Source organism: Vicia villosa, unplaced genomic scaffold, assembly GCF_029867415.1.
Source record: "Vicia villosa cultivar HV-30 ecotype Madison, WI unplaced genomic scaffold, Vvil1.0 ctg.004479F_1_1, whole genome shotgun sequence".
In the NCBI taxonomy this organism is placed as follows: Eukaryota; Viridiplantae; Streptophyta; class Magnoliopsida; order Fabales; family Fabaceae; genus Vicia; species Vicia villosa.
This window is the reverse complement of record NW_026706446.1, coordinates 11261-31220: the sequence shown is the minus strand read 5'-3', so window position 1 is coordinate 31220 and position 19960 is coordinate 11261. Positions and strand designations below refer to the sequence as shown.

The following is a 19960-nucleotide window of genomic DNA, read 5'->3' as shown; positions in this document are numbered from 1 at the left end:
GAAGAAGATAGAGATCAAGCAAGAAGCATCCATCATAAGAGACGAGTCTCTTAACCTGCTTATGAGAAGAATGAGAAGATCTCAATCAGAAGACAAAAGAAGAAGACTACAAGTTCTTTTATATCTTGTAATACAATGTAAAACACATAGAGTTGTTGCTCGTAGTGTGTAATATCTTAAAACTTATGATAGACTATTTAGGCACCAGAAGTGACTTCTAGTCAGTGTGTCTTAAACATACGTGTTGAGAATAGGAGACCATCTGCTTGAATAAGAAGCATATCTGTAAATCTCCAGAAGATGCCTTGAGCGACCAGTTAAGGTCAGAAGCTTGAGAAGACAATTGGCTGCGGTCATTGTGGAAATCTCTTGGAGACCAAGTGATGGTCAGGAGTCCAGGAGTTAATGGATGTTATATCTCGTGGAGATTACTTAACAGTCCATTGCAGTTAGTCACGAGCAGTTGGCTTGTGCAGGGGTTAGTCATAATGGATAGACTATGCAGGGTTCCTGAGTCAATGGACGTTATATCTCACGGAGATCACTGAACGGGTCATTGTCCAGATGGTTAGTCCCAACAATTGTCTGAGCAGGTTGTTAATCGCGACAGAGTATCGTGAATGTGTAATCATGATTTGGTTATAGTGGATTAGGACCTCTGTTGAGAGGCAAATCACCTGAAGAAGGTGGACTGGAGGTAGCCTTAGTTAGAAGGTGAAACAAGATAAAAATGAATGTGTCTATTACTTTCTGCATGTATCATTTTAACATAGAACTTCCAAGCCTTAATCAGCAGAACTGTACTGAGCAAGTCAGAAGTTCTGATATCCTTTAGAAGTTAAAATGAATATCTTTTTGGTTATGTATTCATCATTCTTCCGCAATATCAAAAGCATAATCCAATAGATAAGTAAACAAAAGAAAGAAAAGACGTTCATGAAAAGAAAGGGATTTTAAATTGATAAAGAATACAATTCAACCCCCCCTTTCTTGTGTTTTTCTTCACCTTCACTTATGTACCATGATTTCTACAAATAATACTAGGTCATGTTTAAACTCATTAACACCTAATACACATCCTTGAAATGACTCTAATCCCAAGGAGCATTTCCTACAATAGTCCAAACAAGTCTCTATATATAACCAACTTAAATTTTTGGGATTAGGTCCCCATATGGAAACCGTGTATCACTCTTTATACAATCCAACATATGTTAAATTACTCCACTAGTCCAGTTGGTCTTTGGATTTTTTGGCCAAAATTCAAGTGAATTCAATATAAGTCCTCAACATTTGCTTGTGGTTGAACTTCATCAGGATGAACACATGGGTCAATTTAGTTTTGAATTTGGGAAGGTTCCATTTTATGAACAAAGAACAAATATTATTGTGACATATAATGTCTGAAAAAGGAATATAGATAGATAAATCTAAAGTAAAAGTAATAGAAAAACTAACACCTCATACATCTGTAAAGGAAATGAGGAGTTTTCTTGGACATGTGGGATTCTATGGTCGGCTCATCAAGAACTTCTAAAAAATATCTAAAACTTTTGACATGATTGCCCATGAAAGATGCATAAATCATATTTGATGAACTATTTCTTGAATCTTTTCATAAATTGGAGGAAAAACTGATCTCTACCCCGACTACGCAACCTTCTAACCAAAGTATCCTATTTGAGATCATGTGTAGTGCTAACAACTACGTTGTAGGCGCTATTTGGGGACATAGAGTTATTATGCAAGCAGGCTCCTGGATGAATTGTAAATCAATTATTCAACAACAGAAAATGTGCTTCTAACTGTTGTATTCACGATCGATAAGTTATGATCTTACCTAGTAGGATAAAAAATCATGATTTATGAATCGTGCAATTAAAAGTTCATACAAAATAAAAAGACACAAAACCAACACTAATAATTTGAATTATACTTCTCCAAGATTTTGATTTAAAGTTCCAAAATAAAAAAGGGACCAAGATTATAGTTGTTAATCATCTTTCAAGACTGACTGAAACAAATGGAGATGAGTTACCATTAGATGCTTCTTTTTAAGATGATAAATTATTTTCCTTAATATATAAGGAAACACCTTAGCAAAATAAAATAGAGTGTTACCCCCCATATTTAAACTATTAGCAAAAGAAGAAATTATTTCAGACCTAAAACATTATTATTGAGACGAACCTCTAATCTTTAAGAGAGGGGCTAACAGGATATTCGGAAAGTGAATTCTTAAAGAGGGAATGGAGAGCGTAATGTTCCACTGTCATGCTTATGCATATAGCGGATATGCAAGTGCATAAAAAACCACAAAGAAAATACTTCAGGATGGTTTTTACCGGCCAAGTCTCTTTAATAATATGCATCTGTATATTGCAAAATGTGACCAATGTCAATGCACTCAGAATATTTCAAAAAGGAATAAGATTCCACTAAATAATATCCTTGAAGTGAAACTTTTTTGAATTTTGGGGGTAATGACTTCAAAGGGCCATTTCCCTTCTGTTAGGAAACAAATACAAACTCGTGACGGTAGAATATATGTCTAAATGGATCGAAGCAGTTGGTTAACCTACAAATGAAGACGAGTAGTGTTTAAGCTCTTAAAGAAAATTTTATTCCCACAATACTTATAATTAGTGATTGAAGTTCCCACTTTATATCTAAGCCATTTGAAAACTAAATAAAGAAGTTTGGAGTTAGGCATAAAGTTGCAACTCCATAGCACCCGCAAACTAGTGGTAAAGTATATGTCTCTAATACAAAGATAAAAAAACATCATGGAAAAGAATACATATTTTTTTATAAAAAATTTAACACTGAAGTTGGATGATGCACTCTGGGCCTATCGAACAACATTTAAGACACATATTGGAATGAATCCGTTTAAATTGATTTACGAAAAATCATGTCGTCTTCCTCTTGAAATCGTGCACAAGATTTTTGGGCGACAAAAGACCTTAACCTTGATACTAGAGAAACTAGAAAAAAGAAAATGTCAGTTGTATGTGCTAAAAGAGTTGAGATTGAATGCTTACAAGAATGTTAAGATCTAGAAAGAAAGCACAAAAAGATGGCATGATAAGTGTATCTTGAGAAGAAATTTTAAGGAGGGAGAACTTGTATAGTTATTCAATTTTTCCGGATTTACACTCTTTCTAAAAAAGTTCACTCTAGGTGAGCTAATTGCTTGAGGACAAACAACAATTCAAACATGAGGGAGTTTGATAAGTTTTATTTTTTAATTGTTTTTAACAGTTTAATTATATCGTTTTAGCTAAGATGTTTGTTTCATTTTGTTACATTTTACTTATGTTTCCTTGTTATCTTTATGTTTCACGAGTTTTAAGAGAATTGAAGGTTTAAAGTCATGCACAAAGTGCAAATGATCTAAGGCAGAAAGATGTCTGAAGATGCCGGAATGTTTAACCAATAAAGCATAGAATTTGACACTAAATAGGGGAAATTATGACCATGCTGTAATAACCCTTGGAATGATAAATTTCCAACTATGCAAAAATGATAAGAAGCAATGGCCATTACAACCATCCCATAATGACCCCAATGACTCATGTAATTTCATTTTTTGTTGTTGTTTGGGACCAATGAATAAATGCGAATTAGTGCCCATCATTAATGGGTTTAGGCAATATGTGTGTGTGTAAACATCAATTGTAATCTCTCAGAGAATTTATTTTTTTCTTCTAGATAATTTACTTTCTCTGCAATTTTATGTTTCTTGAAAAAACTCACTGGGATGACAACTCTAATGTAAATTTTATCAAGGTTCTAGTTTCATTAGTCAATCTATTTCATCTCTTATTAGTTATTTACTTTACTTCATGAAAATGTTCATATCTATAATTATGCTTGTGTTTTTCATTATCATGAGCGATTAATTTTATCGCAGACTTATGATCATGAGGACTGTCTAAACGAAATACCTCATGTAGGCTCTTAATGTAGATTATGTTATGTTTTTTTAGGATTTTTCATATACATCTCTATGAAAGTATATGTAACATTAAATATCAATTGGCATACTGAAAGAGTATGATTGATATCTGAGTAAAAAAGGCCATATTGTTAAACTAATACATGAAAGTATATGTAGTTTAACCGAGAAAATTATTTTAAAAAAGAGCTTTGCGTAAAGGATCATAAACAGATTAATTACTCTAAGAAAGTAGGTGACCTATTGGTTCAAGACTCATATTCTCTGAAAGGAGATATGATTATATTTATCTATTTTACTTCTGCAAAAATTAGAATTATCATAACTAAACAAAAACGAGTGTTTTACGCGAGTAAACCATAAACAGATAATCAAAATATATCTAACCATTTTCTGTTAGAATAAAGTTTGGTTCTACATATTTGAAATAGTTTTGATGATAACAAACACATATTTCTAATAAGAACATATATGCTCCCTAATCAGTTATTGTGTTTCAGAAGTTCTGAAGCAGAAAACGAAGCAGAAGGTTGCATTGAGGGAAGCTTATATGAAGAAGAAAGTATGAACTTTAGTCTCTCAGAATCAGGAGGCTTCATCAAGAGAGAAGTTTACAAGAATAAAAATATCTAATCTCTGAAGGAAGGTTAAAAGAACAAGAAGTTCTGATGACTTTGAAGGAAGCCTACAAGAACAAGAAGTATTTGTCACTTGATCTCCGTTATAAGAAGATCATGTTCTAAAAGTTACTACAACAAGCTCTCCAATATCGAAGTAGTAAGGCTGTCAATTGCTCGGGTTTTGACTGTGATTTCTCAGAAGCAGAAGTTCTGATAAAACTCTGATAAGGAAAATGCTTCTTGCACCAAACGCTGACGTAATGCTCTGATACATTATCTTCTGATACTTAGTTTCGTTACAAGTCATTAAATTCAAGATCTTCTATTAACGGCTGGATCATCAATTCTATGGAAATAATCTCTATCTTTGGAAAGGTCTTAAATCTTATTATTTCTACATTCCAAATGTGAAAAGTGTGTCTCTCAAACGGTTCAAAAGCTTCACTATATATTGAAGACACTAGTGAAGTTAAGAAGAAGAATACTCACGCACAAGCTATCAAAAATCTCTATTCATTCTCTTATTATTTTTTTTGCACTGTTCTTAAACATTGTGTATACATCACAGTTGTGATACACACATTAGATTAAATTTTGTTGAATTGTTCCTTGAGAAACCGGGTTGTGGTTTATCTCAAGAAGACTTTGACGACTGTCATTGTGAAAGTTGTTGTAATAAAGTTTGATTTAGTGGATTAAGTCCTCGTAAGAGAGAGGCAAAATCACCTTGGCGGGTGGACTGAAGTAGTTTGAGTTCAAACGAACCAAGATAACCAAACGTGTCTTAAGTTTTTATTTTATCAAAAATCCAATCCAACCCCCCTTATTGTGTTTTTTCGAACCTTCATTTTCATCATTTTAGTTAATCACCAAAGACACAAAAATTGATAATTCAAACAATCGTCAGCAGAACGATACTCTCTTTACTACATTGATAGAACCGTACGCTTTTGACATACCAAATTATCCATGCAAAATAACGTGGTTACAAGACAAACATTTAATATGCATGTTCCCAAATCCAACTGCCACCACTTACCAGACTTCTCCTCTTCCACAAAGCGATAACTGGCCCAAAAAGAGCACGACGTTAATAGAAGGTGGTCAGACAAAATCAATCACCACTTCACAAAATATCAACTAGGATTTGAAGTCAATTGTTCCAGATCGTCTAGATGCCCAAAGAGAAAAGCCCAATCCAAAATATCCATATATACAAGGGAACAAGTGGGACCTCTTTAAAAGTTGGATACCAGATCCCAACCTCTAGTACGTCCGTCCTCTTCAATTAGATATGATCATACGACTTCCCGCATGTCACGTTGAATTAGACAAAAGTGGTTTCAACCGTCTATCATATATAAGTCCAACGATGCCCTATTTCAGGTTTATCTCACTCTCACTCTCAAACTACTTATCTACAATTCACCGACTTGAACGTTGAAGTGCTAACATTATAGGTCTTCCTTGCTCCGTCACAATAGAAACTCTCATTGCTGCACCAAAAATGCTTCTTCACTCGTTATTAAGTATTTCTTGTTCCATCTCTAAATACTATTATTAATAAAAAAATTAACAGTTGAGCTAATATGGTTAGCGGTTGTTTGGAACATATGGTTGATGAGGAACGCGATCTTGTTTAATGGGAAAATCTTCAATTTTGATGATTGTATCTCGTCGATCATATTCGTGTCTTGGAAATGGTTTATGTTTGTTAATAATTCCTTTGTCTATTGTAATTTCTACACTTGGAACTCCTTGTAATCAAACATTTGTTTTTAATGAATCATTACCTATTAAAAAATAAAAAAAAATTATTGTGTATATATATATATATATATATATATATATATATATATATATATATATATATATATATATATATATATATATATATATATATAAAATTTATCTTTCTTTTACAAAATTAATTACACTTTAATTTATGTGAAAAGTTTAAAAACGAGACAGAGGAAGTAAACTTTCTTTATTATTAATTTTTAAATAAAACGCACGATGACATGTACGATCACGTTTTCGTTTCTATCTAGACATACATTTTCAATTCTATCAAATGGTTTTATTTATTTTTCTTACAGAGTATTTTATTCAATTTGTTATATTTAAATATATATACTTTATATAAAATAATAATGTAAAATTACTATAATCACGCTCACTTTTTAAGTAATTAGTTTCTAAAAATAATTATAAATATCCATTTACTTGAATGGTCGTGTAAGAAAATAATGATATTGTATTAATTACAACAAAAATTTAATTCTTAGCATGAATGTTTTTCAAGCCTTTTTTCACACATAATGCACGCGTATTTCTATATTGCACACGCACGCTTTTAAAATAATATTTTGTTCAATGAATATATCCTTCTATTACATCATTTGTCCAAAAATAAAAGTTATTTATTTACCTTCAAATTTGGTTATTTAAAAACAACCATTGAATTGAAAAAGTAAATTTATTGTAAGGAAAATAATAAAAATAATAATATAACGTTAAATAATTAAAATATATTTATCAACCAAATAATAAAACACCGCAAGAGTATTTCAATAATATAACTTGGAATAAAAATATATGAGTTAAAAAATACAAAAGGAATCAAACAAACACACCACCTCAAGTTTTTTGAGACTTTTTCCCCTGATAATAATATATGTATTATTGACTTTATATTTTATACTAAATCTTTGAATTTCTTCTCTGTCAGACTTTCAGGGTGCACGGAATTGACTGAAAGCATAAAAGTCTCAAAATATAAAATCTCTAAATGTTAGGGACCTAATAGCAAAATAACTTAATGCATGGAAAAATACCTTTCCCATTGACGACGCGGAAAACCATGTATTTGGACAAAGATTAGATTACATTACCCCAAAATCTAGCGTTTAGCTACCTGTATTCATGTAACATGCCACACTCCTAAAAATAATTATTGTTTTTGTTAATTTTACTGGTAAAAAATATTAATTATAATTATTGTTATTTTTATATTCTTGTCCATAATTCATGATTTTTTTCCTTTTAATTTATCAATAATTACTTTATCAATAAAATATCTATTTTTTAAACTATTTTTTTTATAAGAATATTTAATTATTGAATATATCAATTTAAACTATTTTAAAAACATATTAATTTAGCTTATGTTTGATTTGGCGGTGGTTTGAATGTTATCGCGCGTTTAATTTGGCGGTGGTTTGAACGTTATCACGCGTTTAATTTAGCGGTGGTTTAAACGTCATCACGTGTTTAGTAAGAAATTTGAACTTTTAACTATAACAGATAACGATAAGAAAACGTATTGAAACGCAATAAAACAAGACTGTACGCAACTCACTTTTGAAAATTCATTATTTTTTAAGAAAAACATAGCAAAATTAAGAGATATAAAGATTCAATTTCTTTTAAAATACCTAATAAAAATATCTATATAACTTTAAAATGATAGATAAATAAAAAATACTTTTTATAAAAAAATAAAAAGAAACAAAGTATTAATTTTTCACCTCTCAAGAAAATATCTTCACCAGATAAACCTCTAAAATGCATAATTTTTTCTTTTATTTATACATATTTTTTAATACAGATATTATTTACCGAGAAGTAGTAATAATTTAAATTTCCCTTAAATAAATCCTTAGCACATTTTCGGAGGCAAAGAGAGTGCGGGGTCCACGCAGGTAAAATGTCTCTACTTCACATATATAAAATTTCTATTCTTCTGTAACAGTTCTTCTTTCTACTCATTTTCATTCTTTCAAACAATTCTTCCATTCTTCATTTCTCTCCTTTCTCTTGCTTTCCCTCTCTTCTTTCCTCCAAAACCTTCCATCTTAACCTCTCTCTCTCTACCTTCCGTTTTTCGAGTTCTCATCACTATTGCTTCCACCAAATTCTTTGCTTATTTCTCAATATATTACCAGTTTTTTTGTTTTTTTGTTTTTTTTTTTTGTTTCAGGAATTAAAAAACTCTATATGCTTCGGAATTCAGATTCATTTCTAGGTCATTCTTGAATTTGCTTTCACGTTAAGGTGTGTATATATATTTTTTTGAATTATTATTTTTTATTTCGAATTTTTGGCACTTGTTTTGATTTTGCGATGAAGTTGATAATGGCAGTTTGTGATGAATATTTGTGTGGAATGGAAGATATTGATGGTTTGTGTTGGAAACTGATGATTTGGTGAATTGTTTATCTGATTTTTATGGATCAGTTGTTGATTATGTTCTTATGCTTTCAGTTTTGATCCATTGATTCACTGTTTTGAAGTTTTGTCTATCTGTTATGAGAGTTTTTCATTTTATAGGTTCCAATTCAAAATATTGGATTGTGAATATTTTTTTGTTGAAGTTTTTTTGTTGTTGATGAAGGTTGGGTTGGGTTCTCAATACTGTGTTATCAGTTTTTGGTTTTATTTATTGAATTTGTTGTTGTTTTGTTGCTTTGAGAAAATGTGCATCTAAAATCAGTTCTTTTCACTTGGTTTTGTTTAAAAAAAAAATTTGAACTGATTTTATATCTGAAATTTTTGCTGAATTTGAGTTATATATTGTCTTGTGTTTTAATTTCTTAGTGGTTTATGAATCTAGGTTTGATTAGTTGTTTGTACTTTTGGGCTGATTGTTTTGATTTGATCTTGTGTATCTGTTGGTGAATTTTATTTGATTGTTAATATGGCCAACGAATCACCCTAGTTTGTAACTTTATTCTATCTTTTTCAATCTTTTGATGGAAACCGATTTAGTTTTTCCTTGATTTTTGTTTAAATCGATTTAGTATTAACTTGTTTTGTGTCTTTCACATGTTTATTGCTTCGGTACCGAGAAAAAAGGAAAGCCGTTTTTCTGTTTTTGATGCAGTTCGTTATTATGTTTATCTTTTTCGGATAGGGCGAGAAATGCAAGACCTTCTTACTATACTGAGAAAGACACCGAGAAAAAAGGAAAGCCGTTTTTCTGTTTTAGCTGCAGTTCGTAATCATATTTATTTTTTCGGATAGGGTGATAAAAGAAGACCTTCTTATTATACCAAAAGCCGCGCATCTATATGCGTAAATGTTATGTATATGTTAAGTATTTAGCATATATAATGATTTCGATAATCTGTCTTTAAGGCGTAACTCAAGTGATTGAGTCGTGACAACCGAAGGAGTTGGAGTAGGAGGTCTAGAGTTCAAATGCTAGCTATTACTAACATAACATACTAACATTTGTCTATAAAAATAGAATTCTACAATACTTTTGTACTCCATCAAACTGTTACGGTCTTAAAGCAATTGATTCATTATCTTATTATATTTATAGATGAGTTTATGTTCGACATTGCGTGCTATTGTGATTTGTGTTTCCTTCTCCGTATTTCATGCTCAACGGTTTTTTTTATTTATGCAAATATTTTAATTTGAATATTACTTTAGTCAGAAAAGAAAGGAAATTAAACAGCGATAAACTCGCCTTTCTCTTTCTCTGTATCACTACGCGTGCCTCGCGCGTGTAGTTAGTCGTATGTGGCAATTGGAATATCGTCATATTGGCAAAGAAAGTTATTAAAGATTACTTCTATAAAAGAAAGAGAATTTCAAAACTCATTCAATACTAATATACTTTTTCTTGTGGCAGAATAACTGCAATATCAGGCTTTTTTCTAAAAGGTTTCTGGATCAGCGTTGGATCGGATGTGTAGTATGTGCCTTTATTGCGGTGCAAACTTGACGGAATCAAATGCTGACAATAAGACACATGGAAATCAAATTAGTTTAAAGTTGAATGGGAAAGTTCCCTTAAAACATTGTAAATCTTGTGGAGGGAAGCTAGAGCGAGAAAGTGTGAAATGGCATAGTACGAATCCATTTGCGACACCGTATATCAGTCCAACTGCATCGCTGTCAAGTACTGACAGCTGTGTGTCCACTTCCAGTAAGCTACTACAATCCCTCCGTCTTTCAATTTTATTATGCTGACGACGTTAGTCTTATATTATAAGTTTGCCTTTATGTAACCCACTCTCTCTCCCTCTCTACTATGTGATCTTTCAGGCGAATTTTCAGTTGACGTGAACTCATTTGACAGGTATTTTTGTCCAATCGAGGTGTGATTGTGAATATAATGCTTAAGTTAGCCATGCTCAAATGCTTATTTTTTGTTTTATTTGATTAGGAATAGCCGAGAAGATATTATAGTCGAAGGTGTTATGGAAAATCTTGATCTTAAGTTCAACCTGAAATCACTGAATATGATGCAAAGCGATACTCCAAGACTTGGGATACAGAAGGAGATCGATGACTATACTATGAAAGACGTGGAGATAACAGAAGGAGATAGCTTTCAAGACGCTAAAACCGAAGAAAATGAATATTCTTTTCCCGATAATATGGATAACCAAACTTGGGAACCGCCTGAGCCAGAAAACCCGCAAGATGAAATGGACAATAGTGTGGCTTGTAATGACGACGATGAAGAACAGAGCATCGAGATTGCAAATTCTATGAGTAGTTCTAAGGATGAATTATGCGGGGGCTATAGGTTTAGAGAGGAAAGACAAAGAGAATTGGTAAAAGTAATGAATGGGAAATTTAAGGCCCTTGTAGGCCAGCTTCTTAAATCTGTTGGAGTTTCCTCTTCCGATGAAGGTGGTAAGAGTTGGGTAGACATAGTGACACATTTGTCTTGGGAAGCCGCTGCGTTTTTGAAGCCTGATGGTATCGGAGGTAATGCAATGGATCCTGATGGGGTTGTTAAAGTGAAATGCATTGCAGCTGGTTCTCGCAGCCAAAGGTAAAATAGTTCCTTCAATAAGAGTCTACTCTCCGGTGCTTAACTTTTTTTGTATGAGCTTATACTAACCAGAGGATACACAATAGTTTTCATTTAATTACATTGTTTTTTTATAGTAATTTGTTACTGGTTTTCCAAAATCATCATATTTATTATGTGATTATCACCGTGTTTTCTTCTCCTAGCTATCTAAGAAAACTTTCCTTCCAAAATCTAGGTTTATCTTTCATGTTTTAACAACAGGCTTCCCTGGTTTTACTTGGTATTCTTAACATACTTCTCTGTGAACTCATGGTGCTGTAGCCCCATAGCATAGTTGATTTTGATGAATCTTCTATAAAAATCCTGATGCCATCCTAGTTTCACTATTAGGGCAATAGCAGCCGCTGTTCTAGTTTTTGATAGCAGATGAAGTGGTATTAGCAGAATAAAGAGAATTTTAGGGCTTTGCAAAATATGACCTATTTTTAAAATAGAAAAACTGAAGTCAGATAGTATTACTCTTGTATATACCGTAATATGCGAACATTTCAATATGTAATCGATGCTTGGCCTCCATTCCCTTTTATTTATTTGTAGCATGCCTTTTGTACATATAATTGACGTAATTCAAACTCTACGCGGCTTCATCTATTTGTCTGCAATGCTATTTGCTATTTTACATAGCAGACTTTTGGTGTCCCGCTATTAATAACACCGTATAAACATTTCATTGGAAACTGAGTATAAATATTTGGAATGCAATTTATGTCTCGAAGGCAAATCTGAAAGAAAATATTTTGTATCAGTCAACTATTCAAAGGTTCGGTCTTCAAGAAACATGCCGCTCACAAGCATATGCCAACTAAGTACACAAATCCAAGGTTGCTACTGATTAGGGGCATGCTTGGCCATGCTATGAATGAGCTGTCCTCATTTAGCTCCATGGCTCAGGTAATTTAATTAGATTGGATACTGCATTGTTAACATATTATTCTCTTGCTGACTATATGCTTTCTAACAGGAGAAAGGCTATCTGAAATCTAAAATGGATCTTATAAAAAAATGCCATCCCAATGTTATATTAGTGGAGAAAACTGTTTCTCGTGATATACAAGAGGCAATTCTGGATAAGGGGATGACACTAGTACTTGATATGAAGCTTCATCGACTGGAAAGAGTTGCACGCTGCACTGGTTCGCCAATTCTTTCATGTGATGAATTGGACAGCCAAAAACTAAGAAAGTGTGATTCTATTTATTTTGAGAGATTTGTGGAGGAACATGATGCTAACGGTGAAGGAGGAAAGAGGCCCACCAAGACCTTGATGTTCATTGAAGGATGTCCTACACGTTTGGGCTGTACGGTACGCCTTTACTTGTTTCTTGGAACCTCCATTTTCTTATTTTATCCTAACTCAATCAACCAAACTAATGAGATGACTTCTTAATCTTCTGTGACACTGCAAATTTGTATTGTTTTCATTGGCGTAATTTGAAAATATACATTTATGTATACTTGAAAAAAACTGTCTTTTTGGCTTAGTAGTCCAAATGCTTTATCATTGTTGAAATTAGAATGCATTTAAGCACCAATGTCGATATGAACACGTTATATTATGACACTTACACATCTATATGATAGTAAAATTATGAACTTTCATTGTTATACATATATATATTGATGGAAGTTTTACTTTGTAAGCAAATAGACTGATTGCATATGGTTTTTATATGCTATGTAGCATGTTTGAGTTGAGATGATCTCGTTTTTCAATGAATAAATGCTTTAAACTGAGTATTGGCACTGATTTTGGTACATGGAAATTTTCAACAATTTTAACTTCAAGACATTTTTTCTCTATCCTGTGCTTCTGTCAGTGATGTCAATTGATTTTTCTCACCATTGTCTTTCGTCATATGAATATGAAATTATAGTTGTCTGTTTTATAGAGAATGATTATTTATCGTGAGTTTTGGGTGCTATTAACACTTCATTTCCTGGAATTGCAGATTTTGTTGAAAGGAACACACAGTGATGAGCTAAAGAGAATCAAATGTGTTATGCGGTGTGCAGTTATCATGGCATATAACTTAATCCTCGAAACCTCCTTTCTTGTTGATCAGAAAGCAATGTTCTCCACCTTTCCTCCGGTCACTGTGGCAGATATTTTGCCAATCAATCAAGAATCCAGCGATTCATCGTCTATTAATTCAAGTGTTCCGGTGACTCTTGAGCATTCAGATGAAAATGGAGTAGTTAGTACTGATATTCCCATATACAATGGATTTCATGAAAAAAGCACCGATGGTTTAACTGTAGAATCTGAAGAATTATCCCCATTTTCTTATGAACCATATAATCCAGCTGTCTTTACTGGATTCTCAGCGATTTCATCTTCTCTGAAGAAGGTAATGGGGGATAGTTTTCCCTTTGCATCTGCTGCTTCTTACCAGTCTTTATCAGCATACCTTCGCTTCAATGGAAGGAAACCCGATGGCCAGGTTAACACTTCTATTTCTATTGAAGAGTTTCCTGAGGCAGATGAAAATACCAGGATTGAAGAAAGTAATGATTCCAACGAAGTAAATTTACTTAACGATGGAGAATCCCCGTCCTCACCTCTGCAATTAGATTCCAATGGTGATATAAGTAAATTTGATAGTGATAGAAAAGAACTCCAAAATAAAGATGATATCAATGCAGTGTTGGATTCTCAGAGTATTTTGGTCTTGATGTCTAGCCGTAATGCTTCAAAAGGAACTGTATGCCAGCAAAGTCATTTTTCCCATATTATGTTCTACAAGAATTTTGACATCCCACTTGGAAAGTTTTTGCAGGATAACCTACTCAATCAGGTTTTCACTGCCTTCTTTCCCCCCTCACTGTTTTGCTTTCAGCTAGATGACTAATATGGTAATTGTTGAGATATTGTAAACAGGATTAGTATCCGTCAGGATATTGAGTGATTATGTCTTGATTATATTTATTTGGATTTCTTTTTATAGTTGATTCTTTCCCTAATTCTTGGGATTGATTATGAGACTCGTCTATATATATGTACTATTTGAGTTGGCAAGCATGACAGTATTGTTTCAAGTGCAATATAATTTGATAAAAAGTATCTTTTTGTGTGAATTTATGTATATTTTTTCTTCAGAAGGATATTGAACTTCGTTAATGTTCTAACTGATTGTTTTCGTTATATATGCAGACAAGACTGTGTAACACCTGTCAAGAATTGCCAGACGCGCACCTTTATTATTATGCACATCACAATAAACAGCTCACTATACAAGTGAAACAATTGGCAACAGGAGATATTTTACCTGGGGAGGAAGAGAGGAAAATTTGGATGTGGAGCCGCTGTGGAAAATGCAAGTCTTGCTCTACAAAGAGAGTGTTGATATCCACCACTGCCTGCAATTTATCATTTGGAAAATTTTTGGACCTTAGCCTTTCGCATTATTCATCTAGCAGCAAATTGAGCTGTGGCCATTCTCTTGATAGGGATTTTCTCCACTTCTTTGGGTATTATCATCTACATCTGACTTTTTTTAGTAAAATCTGCTATATAGTTATTTCATGCGTACGCCGTTTGACATGTTCGTCTTAATATTTGACATTAAGAGAAATGGTTTTACATTTTAATTGCTGTTGAAATATTTCCTTGATTAACTTTCCTTTATCTTCTGCATATATTTTGGATTGAAAATTAATATTCGATATTGATATAAATAGAAAAGGCTGAGAAATAATGTCTCAAGCAATTCTTCTCCTTTTTCAAGTTGGTATAAGAGCTTGGTTCCGATCCGGTAACCTGGGCCGGCCTAACTATTAAATTTTAATAACAAACAAATTGTTTGTTAGTATGCCTACCATGACTTCTAAACTGTAATTATTCCAACTTTCAGATTCAGGTTTTACTGCATTTCACAATATTTGCTTTTATGTTTTCGGGATGTATGTGTTCTCATTTTGCATTGTTGGCTTAATTAAGGAGGGTTTGGCAGTATGCTAACAATGTATGTTTATGTTTCAATTGATAATAGTATGTCTTATTGTATCTTTTCTTATCATTCAGACTAGGTGGCATGGTTGCAATGTTCAGATATTCTTCAGTTGCTACTTATACCGTGTCTATGCCTCCTCAAAAGCTAGAATTTGGTGGTGCTATAAAACAAGAGTGGCTTATGGAAGAGACCGATAAAGTATGTTTTCTATTCGGACATTTTCATGTAGATATTTCTAGATCTGTACAGGCTGATATATACACATAATTATTTTCCTAACTCATGCAGTCCCTACATAAAAATCACATTTTCTTTTCTATGTTTGAAGGTGCACAAGAAAGGCACAACACTGTTCACAGAAATTGCAAACTGTTTGAAGACAGTAAAATTTGATGGATCAAATCCTAACCAAGGATCAAAAAGAGAGTTCTCCGAGGTTGAGAAGATGTTAAAGAGCGAACGAGAAGAATTTGAGGTTAGGTTTCTGTTAGTACTCGATTTTGATATTTTTTGTGAATCAACTTTCACCCCAAACTTGATTCTCCTCAAATTTGCAATCCCTAAAGTAACAGTACTATGCATTGAATGAAAGTTACATAAAATCTGTGATACAGGTGGTACTGTATATGTTTAAAATTTGATAGAAGCTTCATTTCCAATCAAAATTTAATTTATAGTGTATATATAATGAAAAGATTTAATTTGTTGCAACATGCAAGAGATACATTCGATAATTTTCATTTCTATTGGTTTCTGGTTTGTCCTCCCAATATAAACTTGCAACTAATATGAATACTATGGCGCCTTCCTCTTAACTGTTTTATATTACCAGGTTTACATCAAGAATGTGGTTGCTAAGAAAGTTGATCCAGATCGGGCTGCCTTCAATCTTCTCAGTCTTAACCGATTGATGTGGGATCTTCTTATGGAATCTGTTGTGTGGGGTCAACGCTTGAAATCATTACGCTCTCCTGAGAAAGTTGTGCAACAGCATAGCTATTCAAAGGTGGAAGGTATTGCTGGTAGAGAAGTTGCATCTATAGGTAATTTTAGGGAAGACGGCAATGTGAATGGGGATACCCATGTAAAATTTATGTCTGAAACATCTGTGAAAGTAAATGAAATCTCAATAAAGGAAATCCCTATCAGTGGATCTCCTCTAGAGTGCAATGAACAGGGTGACCCATCTAAAACTTTTGATATCCCACAGAATGTGAAAATACAAACTGTTGATGGTTCGGGATCCAAGAGATATTCTGACCCAAAGTTGGAATCGAGTTCAAATTTTTTCACTCAGTTTCCTACAGCAAATGGCCATCTTCAAGTACATCAAAACTTTCCAGTTGCTATAAATATTCAGCCTAGTCGTCCAATCGCTGATTCAAAGGTATTAAACCAGACTGCTTCTCTGCATTCACCTGTTTCCATATTGCAAGATTCGGATGATTGGTTCTGGAAGCCATTTTCTGATATTCGGCAGATAGGCATAAGGGAATTTCAGAAAAGTTTCTTTCCAAAATTTGAATATCTTTGCAGCTCTATTTCAGAACATGTGCCCACAGCCAATCAATTCACCACTGAGGAAGGACCAAGGTTGCACATTCCTCTCAAGACAGATAATCATGTTGTGTCAGACTTTGAGGGTGAACCCTCAAGCATAATTGCTTGTGCACTGTCCTTGTTGAAAGACTCATCTGAGGTGACAGAAATTGATGGTGAGGTTAAAGAAAGTGGGATAACTTCAAAATCTACAGATTCTTTGCCCGACTCTCCAGATTCAGATTCTGTGCTTTCTACTGGAAGCATGTCTTCAGAAGAGTCACGATCATTTCGTGCTACAGCAAACCATAGCAAAGAAGTTCATCTGGGTTATGCAAAATCACTTGGGAGGGAAAAATATTCTGTGGTTTGTCATTATTACAAGCAGTTCCGTGCACTTAGAAATTGTTGTTGCCCATCTGAGATTGATTATATTGTTTCTTTAAGCCGTTGTATGAATTGGGATGCCAAAGGTGGAAAAAGCAAGTCTTTTTTCGCAAAAACACTTGATGAGAGGTTCATCATAAAGGAAATCAAGAAGACGGAACTTGAAGCATTTTTGGGATTCTCTTCTCTATATTTCAAACACATGAGAGAGTCATTTGAGTCTGGGAGCCAAACATGTCTAGCAAAAATCTTGGGGATATATCAGGTTGGTGCTCTGTTTTATACATTTCTTTTTCTCTCATTTTCCAAAAATTTTCTCCTTTTTGAATACTCCAATATCTATGTAGGTTACTAGAAGACACATTAAAAGTGGAAAAGAGGTTAAACATGACCTCATGGTGATGGAAAATCTTACCTACAATCGAAATATTGTACGCCAATATGATCTTAAAGGTGCTCTTTTTGAGCGGTATACTTTTGATGCTGCTGGTGCTGAGGATGTTCTTTTGGATCAGAACTTTGTGGAAGACATGAACTCTTCCCCATTATATGTCAGTCATAAAGCAAAGCGAGTTCTTCAGCGTGCTATTTGGAATGACACATCTTTTCTCAATGTAAGTCTATGTTAAAGTATTTTGAGCCTAACTTTTGTCATTGAAATCTGCTATTTAATTTGTTTTTCATCAAATATATTTTCATGTCTCCTAATAGTTTCATTTTCATTATTTTCTCGAATATGCAGTCAATCAATGTGATGGATTACTCCTTACTTGTGGGAGTTGATTCTCAGAAGCGCGAGCTTGTTTGCGGAATCATTGATTATCTCAGGCAGTATACCTGGGACAAGCATCTTGAGACATGGATGAAGTCTTCACTTGTAGTGCCCAAGAATCACATGCCAACTGTTATCTCTCCAAAAGAATACAAAAAGCGGTTTAGAAAGTTTATGTCTACATATTTTTTTAGTGTACCAGATCACTGGTGCTCTCAAAAGTCCCCTATTCCTTGCAAACTTTGTTGCTCAGGAAAAGATAACCCTTCCCAAATGGTTTCTCTTCCTAAATCTTTTTAATTTTTTTATCAAATGAATTATACAAATTGGGAATTTTTGCAAATAAGCAACTATTTTAGCACTGCATATAGACGGCCGATATTGTTTTAAAACCTAGCCCTTGGTATTCTGCAATTTTTATAGAATTTCCAGGGATGTTGTCATTTACTGGTTCATCCTGTACAACATGAGATGAGTTATTTTATTTTTTTGTTTGTAAATCCAAAGGAAGAATGTAAAGGGAATGTACATTTGATAGAGTCAAAGTACATTTGATAGAGTTAGAATATATTTGATAGAGTTAGAGTATATTTGATGAGGTTAAAGTAGATGCTTTAAGTTGGTTCCTCCTACTCTTGTCTCCTTGTTATTGCTATTCCTTCAAAGGATGGTGTCATATATCTCCTGCCGAATGGAATGACTTCTGCCATTTTTACTGCTTAAAGTCTAAAAGATTTTAAAAGAAAAAAAAAAAAGGTTCAAGAGTTGGAATTTTTATGAAAAACTGATTGATTGGATCAAGTAAAAGGAAGGAGAGACTAACCAATTGAGGATGTATCAAATCAGAGGATTATTTTTCAGAGTGTCTTGTTTCACTTGTTGAGTCACACGCTTTCATATTTTGATCTTCCTAATTTATAGCAACATGTAGTGATTGAGATGTAACTGAAAATGTTTTATTAAGAAAAAAAATTCTATGAGTGTATCTTGTATAGTTAGAGAGAGTGTTGGCGTAGTACCTATAGTAAAGAAGATGGTGAAAAATATATTTAGATGGTTTGATTGTGTAGAAAGAAAACGTGTAGATTATGGGGTAAGGGGAGTAGATTAGATGGAAAGAAATCAAATAATTAGAAGGAGAGAAATACTTAGAAAGACTGTAAGAGAAATTATTAAGAAAGATCTTGAGATTAATGATTCGGATAGAAGTATGTTTCTGGATAGAAGATTATGGCTTAAGTTGATCCATGTAGTTGATCTTATTTAGTGGGATAAAGCTTAATTGTTGTTGTTGTTGCTGTGGTGTAGTGAATCTTTTTGTGATTGGAATCTTAAATTTGGGTGCAAAACTAGATGAGAAAAGAGGTTTATTTCAATCTTTATAATATTAATCTAAAATTGTTAAAGGATTTATTAAGCATTGACCTAAAAATGCTCTCTTGATTCTTGAATATACTCTGTTTAAGTCACATAAATGAATTTGAAAATTTTATTGGATGCACATGACAAGTGAGTTTTAACGCCATTTTTAATAATGCCAATACAACTGAAAATAGATCCTCCCATATCACAACTAGTGATGTAATGCACAAACAACGGGACAGACCCCTTCTTTGTCACAAAATAGGATGGGAGCACTGGATGGAACTTTGAGTTATTTGAGTAAAAATTGTAGCCAAACCACTTCTGCAGTTGTGTTGGACAAGCTCTTATACTCAACTTCAGTACTGAATCTTGCCATAAGAGTTTGTCTCTTGGACCACCAAGAGACTAGATTAGGACCAAGATAAATGCAAGACCCTAAAGTTGACTTTTTGTCATTAGGATTAACACCCCAGTCAGCATTAGAGAAGGTAGTGATAACTAGGGGTTTGGTCAATGGTGCAAGAT

The 19960-nt window shown here is 33.3% G+C and overlaps 1 protein-coding gene across 1 annotated transcript; it reads left to right on the top strand.

The window, feature by feature from the left end:
* The first annotated feature begins 8349 nt into the window (after window positions 1-8349).
* LOC131642099 (putative 1-phosphatidylinositol-3-phosphate 5-kinase FAB1D) lies at window positions 8350-19212 on the top strand. The gene is made up of 13 exons (XM_058912382.1): window positions 8350-8637; window positions 10226-10522; window positions 10642-10675; window positions 10763-11380; window positions 12169-12313; window positions 12384-12725; window positions 13372-14217; window positions 14574-14890; window positions 15444-15570; window positions 15701-15847; window positions 16205-17563; window positions 17646-17912; window positions 18041-19212. Exons 2-13 carry the CDS (start codon window positions 10282-10284, stop codon window positions 18368-18370), a joined length of 4773 nt encoding a protein of 1590 aa, XP_058768365.1. The 5' UTR covers window positions 8350-8637; window positions 10226-10281; the 3' UTR covers window positions 18371-19212.
* Window positions 19213-19960: the final 748 nt, after the last annotated feature.

Excerpts from the sequence above, each read along its gene's own strand:
- LOC131642099 (XM_058912382.1), top strand. The coding sequence starts at position 10,282 with ATGTGTAGTATGTGCCTTTATTGCGGTGCAAACTTGACGGAATCAAAT. Across the intron at positions 10,676-10,762 it reads GACGTGAACTCATTTGACAG|GAATAGCCGAGAAGATATTA; the intron begins GTATTTTTGTCC and ends TTATTTGATTAG. Across the intron at positions 17,564-17,645 it reads AAATCTTGGGGATATATCAG|GTTACTAGAAGACACATTAA; the intron begins GTTGGTGCTCTG and ends ATATCTATGTAG.